The sequence below is a fragment of the Canis lupus genome, chromosome 23 (assembly GCF_048164855.1).
Source record: "Canis lupus baileyi chromosome 23, mCanLup2.hap1, whole genome shotgun sequence".
Lineage (NCBI taxonomy): Eukaryota > Metazoa > Chordata > Mammalia > Carnivora > Canidae > Canis > Canis lupus.
In genome coordinates this window covers 20,303,102-20,313,831 of record NC_132860.1, presented here as the reverse complement: position 1 = coordinate 20,313,831, position 10,730 = coordinate 20,303,102, and the positions used below count along the sequence as shown (strand labels likewise).

At 38.5% G+C, this 10,730-nt stretch overlaps 1 protein-coding gene across 1 annotated transcript; it reads left to right on the top strand.

Annotated features, from left to right (window-relative positions):
- Positions 1-2,777: 2,777 nt before the first annotated feature.
- On the top strand, positions 2,778-3,743 carry LOC140615416 (olfactory receptor 2D3-like). The gene has a single exon (XM_072795275.1). It carries the CDS (start codon positions 2,799-2,801, stop codon positions 3,741-3,743), a length of 945 nt encoding a protein of 314 aa, XP_072651376.1. The 5' UTR covers positions 2,778-2,798.
- The last annotated feature ends 6,987 nt before the right edge of the window (positions 3,744-10,730 follow it).

Here is a 10,730-nt window from a genome sequence, read left to right as displayed (position 1 = left end):
GGTTTTGTAGTTTTTCTCTGATCCTTTCTTCTCTTGCTCTCTTTCAAAGAGAGAAGGTTTATTGGCTATCTTTAGTGATATACTCAGATTCCTTTCTCTTTAATCTTTGCATATCTATTACTGGTTTTTGATTTGTGGTCACCATTTCATTTGTAAATAGCATCTTCTGCATAAAGAGGCCTATATTAAGTTGATGGTCGCTTCAGCTTGGACCCATTTCTTTACTCCAATACCCCCAAACATATGTAAACATATGCTTTAGTTATATAGTGTCATATCTTACATCCTTTTAAGGATGGGTTGATTTTTGTATATGATGTGAGATAAGGGCCTAATTCCATTGTTTTGCATGTGGATATCCAGTTTTCCCAACACTATTTATTGGAGAGACCGTCTTTTCCTCATTGTGTATCCTTGGCATCCTTGTCACAGAAACCCAACCTTGTAAGGGTTATTTCTGAGTTCTTTATTATATTCCATTTGTGTATCTGTCCATTTTTAACAATTATTATGTAACAAGATAAACATATTTTCTTGTGAATATTTTTCTGGAGTTTATTTATTTTGAATAGATTCCTAGAATTGGATTTAGAAATTGGCATAATATTTGAGGATATTATATGATTATTATATAATATATAATAATATGTATATATATTAGGCCTAGGGACTCAAAAACTCCTAATATTCTAGTCCTGGTCATTCCTCTCCTTAGAGTCCTACAAAAGAAACAAAAAATATGAAAAATAACAGACTGCTTTTTATTAGTTGTGCTAGTCCCGAATGTCACTCTAGTTCAGAACTCTGATAAGCCTGGGTTGGGGCACTTGGTCTAAAGTCTTTCAAAATCTTCAACCTTTCTTACAGTTTAGTGGGACTTGTTCCAATTTATTAGTCCAGTTCCATGAAGAAGTGAGGAAATAGAACATGCATGACCTTTTAAAGCACAGTAACCCTAGCCAGTAGTAAATAGGGACCAAGCAACATCCTAGAATGTCACAAATCAGATTCTTCTTCATGGGGAAGAAAAGACCAGTAAAAAGGAAATCTTTCCCTCCCCCCCTATTGAGAAGTCGGTCAAGGTATACAAATATTTAAAGTTTTTAATATATTTGACAAAATTATTTTCCAGACAGATTGGACTACTTTTCCTACCCTCTTGCATTGTACACAAAAGTCTTTTTTTGTAAACCTTCACTTTACACTTAATGAATCCTGCTGTTTATTAATTGTGTAATTTGGGGAAAGTAGCTAAACTTTTCTATGCCTCAGTTTTTTCATCTGCAAACTAAGATTAATAATGTCTACCTTATAATGTCATTGAGACAATGTACTTTTAAAGTCATGTGTTAAGTTTTAAATAAAATCCAAGTTACTATTTGTGATGTGGTTGTTCTGTTAAAATCTTAGCTAATTTCCAAGGTGAAAAATGTATCCTTCATTGTTGTACTTAATTACTTGTAATAATATCAAGTATTCTTATATTTAGTAACTAATTGCATTGCATCTTTTTTTGTTGTTGTTTTTTAATTTAAATTCAATTTGCCAACATACGCTGTAACACCCAGTGGTCATCCCATCAAGTGCCCTCCTCAGTGCCCATCATCCAACTACCCCATCCCCCCATCCACCTCCCCTTCAGCACCCCTTTGTTTTCCAGAATTAGGAGTCTCTCATGTTTTGTCTCCCTTTCTAATATTTTCCACTCAGTTCCCCTTCTTCCTGCATTTCATCTTTGTAAGTAGTCTGTTCATGTTCTTAGCTCATTATTTTTTGGACTCAACAATTTTCATGGTGTTTTATATGTAATCTTAGTGTATTAAAGACATTACCTCTGATCTGACATCTTTAAGTATTTTTGTCAGTATGTAGTTCAACTTAAATTTATTCATGATATTATTATCGCACAAAAGCCTTTCATTTTATGTTATAACTTCTGCATGTTTTCCTCATGGTCTCTTGGCTTTTGTGTCAGTCTGATCCTGTCCAGATATCACAAGAATTTTGACTTGTTTTTCCTGGTTTTTTACTTTTACTTTTAGCATTTTATTCTTTAATCCAAAAAGAACAATACTTGGTATATTAAGTGATAAGCCTCTATTTCTTTTTTTTAAGATTTTATTTTTTTTATTCATGAGAGACACAGAGAGAGAGAGAAGCAGAGACACTGGCAGAGGGAGAAGCAGGCTCCATGCAGGAAGCCTGACATGGGACTCGATCCCGGGTCCCCAGAATCACACCCTGGGCTGAGGCAGCACTAAACCGCTGAGCCATTTGGGCTGCCCAAGCTTCTATTTCTAAGCCAAGAAAAAATTGCTGTTTTTTTAAGAAGTCAAATTAAGTTTGATGCCTGAAAGCTGTTTCACATTTTCAAGCATATGTTATAATTAAATGTGTAGTATTTTGAATAGTTAGTGGTGCAGGATTGTACATGGCAATAGTGCCAACAGTAAACAGTAATTTTGTAGGAATATGTGTATAGCCATTTAAGAAAATCCATTCAAATCCCAAATCCTCATATGAGAACTAGCCAGGAAGGCTTTAACGATGTCATAATATAGATAAATGGCACTGGGAAGAGGATATTTGGAAAAAAATTGAAATGGGTTGAAATTACAACCAAGCAATCAGAATTAATATTTAGTATTAATTAGAATGACTTGGGTAGCAAAAAGCTAGAAATATCCAATTTGGTTATAATATGAGCTTTAAATAAGACTCTTCTACAAGACTTGATGTTACAAACCAAAAGGTTGTTCTTTTTATTTGTGCAAACAGGTAAACAGGCATAAATCTCAATGGGAGAGGAAAACCAAACCTCTGTGGCTGAGTTTATTTTCCTGGGCCTTTCACAGGACTTGCAGACCCAGATCCTGCTGTTTGTTCTTTTTCTCCTCATTTATCTTTTGACTGTGCTTGGGAACCTGCTCATCATCATTCTCATCTTCATGGACTCTCGACTTCACACTCCCATGTACTTTTTTCTTAGAAACCTCTCTTTCGCAGATCTCTGTTTCTCTACTAGCATCGTCCCTCAGGTGTTGGTCCATTTCCTGGTAAAAAGGAAAACGATTTCTTTTCTTGGGTGTATGGCACAAATAGTTGTCTTCCTTCTGGCTGGGTGTACAGAGTGTGCACTGCTGGCAGTGATGTCTTATGACCGGTACGTGGCTGTCTGCAAGCCCCTGCGCTACTCTAGCATCATGACCCAACAGGTGTGTCTCCAGTTGGCCATTGGATCCTGGGCCAGTGGAGCACTCGTGTCTCTGGTGGATACCACCTTTACTTTTCAACTACCCTATCAAGGACAGAAGATTATTAATCACTACTTTTGTGAACATCCTGCCCTCCTGAAGCTGGCTTCAGCAGATACCTACAGCACAGAAATGGCCATCTTTGCAATGGGCGTGGTCATCCTCTTAGCTCCTGTCTGCCTGATTCTGGTCTCCTACTGGAATATTATCTCCACTGTGATCCAGATGCAGTCTGGGGAGGGGAGGCTCAAGGCTTTCTCTACCTGTGGCTCCCATCTCATTGTTGTTGTCCTGTTCTATGGCTCAGGCATATTCGCCTACATGCGGCCAAACTCCAAGACCACAAAAGAGCAGGATAAAATGATCTCTGTGTTCTATACAGTGGTGACTCCAATGTTGAACCCCATAATTTATAGCCTGAGAAACAAGGATGTTAAAGGGGCTTTCAGAAAACTAGCTGGAAGAAAGTCCTTTTCTCAACAGCGGTGATCTAGGGTTTGACTTTTATATTTGTTTAGCTTAGTTTAGTATTAGTTTTTGAGAGAGAACGAGAGTAGGAGCTGGTGGATTGGCAGTAGGAGAGGGAGAGGGACAAGCAGACACCCTGCTCAGTGGATAGCCCAGGAGGGGTACCATCCCAAGATCCTGAGATCATGATCTGAGCTGAAGTCAGCTGTTGAACCGATTGAGTCACTGAGGAGGCCCTATTTAATTAATTAATTAAATGGAGAGTGTGGATGAACAGGTAGCACAAGGCGAAGAGGGAGAGAGAAAGAGAATGTTTAAGCAGGCTCCATCCCTAGCATCGAGCTGATTGAAGGCTCCATCTCATGACACTGAAATCACGACCTGAACCAAAATCAAGAATCAGATGCTTGGGATCCCTGGGTGGCTCAGTGGTTTAGCGTCTGCCTTTGGCCCAGGGAGTGATCCTGGAGTCCTGGGATCGAGTCCCACATCAGGCTCCCTGCATGGAGCCTGCTTCTCCCTCTGCCTGTGTATCTGCCTCTCTGTCTCTCTGCCTCTCATGAATAAATAAATAAAACCTTAAAAAAAAAAAGAATCAGATGCTCAACTGGTGAGCCACTATGTTACTCTGGTAACATTCTTATAAGAGGTACAGGATTTTAGTAGACAGTTATGAATTAATTCAAGAAGCATAAAAGTGAAGACATGTTCTAAAAACCATGAATATGCACACTGAGCTAGAACACAGAGGAGAGAAATAAAAGGATAAAAAGTTTATGTTTTCCTGATTATAAAACACAAGTGCTATTTTGGAATTTGTGGGTTAATTCCGCTAATGTGGATATTTTTTCAACATGATACAACTGAATCTAAGGCTTAAACTGAATTATTTTGATAAACATCTAATATGACTGGCATACATGATTCTAACACCAAAGACATTTCCGGTTTAGATGTCCCACTCATACAAATCTAGGATTAGGCTCTGATAGAAACAACCAATATATCTGGAAGAGTCTTTAATATGGGATCATTCATGACTCAAAGCATTTCATCTTGTAAAATGCCACCAAGGGCAAAATACTTCCCAGTTCATGATATTTTCTCCTGAAAACTTCAAAAACAACAGATTTTTTTATCTTGATATCCCAAATTTCATGCAAACACAAACTATAGGGTAAAAATGATATTTAACATTTAACTGAAACAAAGTTCTGAGGCTTAAACCAGTCCATAATATTTCTATTGAGTGATTATCCAGCATTTGCTTAAGATTATATACCTCTCAAAAAAAAAAAAGATTATATACCTCTCTACTATCTTGGATCATCCCTTTTCATTTATACAGCTGACAATCAAACAACATGTGCCAACCACTGCATATTGGAAAATCCATGTAACAACCTTTGAATCCCCTAAAACTTAACTGCTAATAGCATTGTTCACTGGAAACCTTACCAATAAAATGAGCAGTCGATTAACACATATTTTGTATGTGTATTATATACTGTATTCATACAATAAAGTAAGCTAGAGAAAAGAAAATGTTATAAAGAAGATCATAGGAGAAAATACATGCACAGTACTGTACTGTATAAAAAAATGTATAAGTGGACCCATGCAGTCCAAATCTGCATTGTTCAAGGGTCAACTATCGATACTTTTTTGCTTTTACAAAGATCTTCCTACGGTAAGTCAAAATCAATGTTCCTGTATCTTGAACTCACGTTCTCTAGTTTGAGTCCTTTAGTCCTATAGGAAAATTTCATTTTCCTATTCCATGACCCTCTGAAGTCAGTTTCTGTATTGGCCCAAATTCAATTCTCACAGCCAACCACTCACTTGTTTCTTTAAAGTTCCTATATCTAACATGCTCAGGCACCCTGTATTCATTCTGGTCATCCTCCTTTGAATGAGCTCATTTTATCCATTGAATCCCTCTTCCAAAAGCAAAAGAAAATTTAGGGTTTTAGAAATTGGAATTTGCAAACCTGAGGCTGACCCCTCCATGGGCTTAGATGCCTAGAACCACATCTTAGTGTAACTCAACTTCTTTAGCATGGTCCTTCTGCATTCCACTTTAGGTTTGATGAATGCTTAGTACAAACAATCTGCCTGACAGCCACCTGCTTATTTTCCCCAAGCTTTTAATCAGTCACATGTTTAGAGGGGATTCAATGTAACTGTAAATTTTTTCTACAGTTACCATGGATATGAGTCCAGGAACAACAGATGTCAGGAGTCAGGTACTACTGACTCTGCTGTAGTAGACCTCCCCAGTGAAGTAATATCTAGTAGCTAAATTTCTTCTTTTTTCATTCATGCATCCATGTATTTATTTAAAAACCGTTAGGAGTTCTTCTTTGCCAATTTGAATGCCTTTAATGTCTTTTTGTTGTCTGATTGCTGAGGCTAGGACTTCCAGTACTATGTTGAATAGCAGTGGTGAGAGTGGACATCCCTGTCTTATTCCTGATCTTAGGGGAAAGGCTCCCAGTGCTTCCCCATTGAGAAGGATATTTGCTGTGGGCTTTTTGTAGATGGCTTTTAAGATGCTGAGGAATGTTTCCTCTATCCCTACACTCTGAAGAGTTTTGATCAGGAATGGATGCTGTATTTTGTCAAATGCTTTCTCTGCATCTAATGAGAGGATCATATGGTTCTTGGTTTTTCTCTTGCTGATATGATGAATCACATTGATTGTTTTACGAGTGTTGAACCAGCCTTGTGTCCCGGGATAAATCCTACTTGGTCATGGTGAATAATCTTCTTAATGTACTGTTGGATCCTAATTGGCTAGTATCTTGTTGAGAATTTTTGCATCCATGTTAATCAGGGATATTGGTCTATAATTCTCCTTTTTGGTGGGGTCTTTGTCTGGTTTTGGAATTAAGGTGATGCTGGCCTCATAGAACGAGTTTGGAAGTACTCCATCTCTTTCTATCTTTCCAAACAGCTTTAGTAGAATAGGTATGATTTCTTCTTTAAACGTTTGATAGAATTCCCCTGGGAAGCCATCTGGCCCTGGACTTTTGTGTCTTGGGAGGTTTTTGATGACTGCTTCAATTTCCACCCTGGTTATTGGCCTGTTCAGGTTTTCTATTTCTTCCTGTTCCAGTTTTGGTTGTTTGTGGCTTTCCAGGAATGCGTCCATTTCTTCTAGATTGCCTAATTTATTGGTGTATAGCTATTTATAATATGTTTTTAAAATCGTTTGTATTTCCTTGGTGTTGGTAGTGATCTCTCCTTTCTCATTCATGATTTTATTAATTGAAGTCAAACTCTCCCTCTTCGCCAATGACATGATATTCTACATAGAAAACCCAAAAGCCTCCACCCCAAGATTGCTAGAACTCATACAGCAATTTGGTAGCGTGGCAGGATACAAAATCAATGCCCAGAAATCAATGGCATTTCTATACACTAACATTGAGACTGAAGAAAGAGAAATAAAGGAGTCAATCCCATTTACAATTGCACTGAAAAGTATAAGATACCTAGGAATAAACCTAACCAAAGAGGTAAAGGATCTATACCCTAAAAACTATAGAACACTTCTGAAAGAAATTGAGGAAGACACAAAGAGATGGAAAAATATTCCATGCTCATGGATTGGCAGAATTAATATTGTGAAAATGTCAATGTACCAGGGCAATTTACACGTTTAATGCAATCCCTATCAAAATACCATGGACTTTCTTTACAGAGTTAGAACAAATTATTTGAAGATTTGTGTGGAATCAGAAAAGACCCCGAATAGCCAGGGGAATTTTAAAAAAGAAAACCTTATCTGGGGGCATCACAATGCCAGATTTCAGGTTGTACTACAAAGCTGTGGTCATCAAGACAGTGTGGTACTGGCACAAGAACAGACACTTAGATCAATGGAACAGAATAGAGAACCCAGAAGTGGACCCTGAACTTTATGGTCAACTAATATTCGATAAAGGAGGAAAGACTATCCATTGGAAGAAAGACAGTCTCTTCAATAAATGGTGCTGGGAAAATTGGACATCCACATGCAGAAGAATGAAACTAGACCACTCTCTTTCACCATACACAAAGATAAACTCAAAATGGATGAAAGATCTAAATGTGAGACAAGATTCCGTCAAAATCCTAGAGGAGAACACAGGCAACACCCTTTTTGAACTTGGCCACAGTAACTTCTTGCAAGATACATCCATGAAGGCAAAAGAAACAAAAGCAAAAATGAACTATTGGGACTTCATCAAGATAAGAAGCTTTTGCACAGCAAAGGATACAGTCAACAAAACTAAAAGACAACCTACAGAATGGGAGAAGATATTTGCAAATGACGTATCAGATAAAGGGATAGTTTCCAAGATCTATAAAGAACTTATTAAGCTCAACAGCAAAGAAACAAACAATCCAATCATGAAATGGTCAAAAGACATGAAGAGAAATCTCACAGAGGAAGACATAGACATGGCCAACGAGAACATGAGAAAATGCTCTGCATCACTTGCCATCAGGCAAATACAAATCAAAACCACAATGAGATACCACCTCACACCAGTGAGAATGGGGAAAATTAACAAGGCAGGAAACAACAAATGTTGGAGAGGATGCGGAGAAAAGGGAACCCTCTTACACTGTTGGTGGGAATGTGAACTGGTGCAGCCACTCTGGAAAACTGTGTGGAGGTTCCTCAAACAGTTAAAAATAGACCTGCCCTACGACCCAGCAATTGCACTGTTGGGGATTTACCCGAAAGATACAGGTGCAATGAAACACCGGGACACCTGCACCCCGATGTTTCTAGCAGCAATGTCCACAATAGCCAAACTGTGGAAGGAGCCTCGGCGTCCATCGAAAGATGAATGGATACAGAAGATGTGGTTTATGTATACAACGGAATATTACTCAGCCTTTAGAAATGACAAATACCAACCATTTGCTTCAACGTGGATGGAACTGGAGGGTATTATGCTGAGTGAAGTAAGTCAATCGGAGAAGGACAAACAGTGTATGTTCTCATTCATTTGGGGAATATAAATAATAGTGAAAGGGAATATAAGGGAAAGGAGAAGAAATGTGTGGGAAATATCAGAAAGGGATAAAGAACATAAAGACTCCTAACTCTGGGAAAGGAACTAGGGGTGGTGGAAGGGGAGGAGGGCGGGGGGGTAGTGGTGAGTGGGTGACGGGCACTGAGGGGGATACTTGATGGGACGAGCACTGGGTGTTATTCTGTATGTTGGTAAATTGAACACCAATAAAAAATTAATTTATTAAAAAAAACCGTTATGAGCTCTTTTTCATTTTCTCTCATCTGACTCTAATTGTATCCAATATAACCCGAGCAATAGCTGACACATTATGTGTTTCAATACACATTTTTGCATTGGTTACTATTTTTAAATTTACTGGAGCTGGACCACAATAGACAAATTCTAATCTGGGGTGTGAAGATCAGAGAAAACTTTGATATAAGCAGCATGTGCTACTTGTGTTATAGACAAGGACAAAACACTAATAGGTGAAAATGCTGATTAGGCTGCCCATGATGATCTAAATGATACTGTTTAAGCAACAGGAAGAAAAATAAGGAAATGTAAACTGAAAATTTGGACATTAACTTAGAGAAGTCTGGCCATGAAGAAGAAAGAAGAAAGAAGGTATGGCTGAGAAAGTTGAATTGTGAACTTTATAAAAAATTTTAGATTCCTTGGTCACTTTCCCCTTTTCATTTAAGATTTTAACCCCGTAGGTCACTGTCACTTGCCCCAACACACTACTCCTGTTATAGATCTTAGGCTTTCTAATTTTCACATAAAAAAATATTCAATGATTCTGCATTCACAGAATTCCTTGATCTTCATTCTTCCAATGAACTCAGCCATCCACACCATGGTCATATTTTTAATATTGCTATTACCAATAGTTGCCATCCCCACTCCAAATTCTGAAACCACAGAATCCTGAGCAAAATAAAATGGGTACAGTTTTCAGGCACTAAGTTCTGAGATGGTTTTATTATACAGCAGTGGATAACCAAAATGCTGAGAGAATTATGCTCCCATTCATTCCATCAAAATAGATGCTGTTGGGACTTTTTCACACTACTAATAAAATCTATGATCTCTCTCAAAACAAACCAAATCAAAACTCTCAACACATGTTATCTCTCTTGCTATGGAGGGAGACAAGAAATAATCTGCCAGAAAGCTTCTAAAGAAAATATTTCCTATATACATCCCAAAATAATAATAAAATAATATGTAGATAAGGGTTCTAGATTGCAAGTAGGAAAGACCCACTATGAGTGATTTAAGTTAAAAGGAAAAATATTGAAAGAATAGTAATTCTGGTCCTGCAGCCAAAACCACAGGCCAAAATCAGATAGAATGGGTGTGATGACAGCCTCGCTGCCACTCAGCACTAGATGGCGCACGTCGCTCTGCCAACACCATCAGCCCAGGCTCCGCTGCTGGAGCTGCTGCTTCACTGAGGCTGGAAATTGGGCTGTTGGTGCTTCCTCTGCCCCTGAAAGAAAAAGACAAAGGAAATTGTGTGCTGACCAACACTAGGTCAGTCAGGTGGTCCAGGAGAACAGCAATAGTGATCACGTGGGTAGTATGTGCCCTCAAGATGATGTGATGGAGATAGCACTTTATCTTTGTGACCTCCCTCTCCTAAACCCATAAACTCAGTCGAATCATGAGAAGAACACCAGACAAATCTAATAGGTCGGCTTCCTATAAAATATGTGACCAGTACTCTTTAAATCTAGAATGGTCAGCAAAACACAAGTCTGAGAACCTGTCACAGCCAAGAGGATCTTAAGGAGAGATGCCCAGTAAATGTAATATGGCATCCTGTGTGGGATCCTGGATCAGAAAAGGGATATAAGGGAAAAGAGAAGAAAAAAAAAGATTGGGGGCACCTGAGTGGCCCTGTCAGTTAAGCGTCTGCCTTTGGCTCAGGTCATGATCTCTGGGTCTGGGACCAAGCCCCATGTGGGCCTCCCTGCTCAGTGGGGAG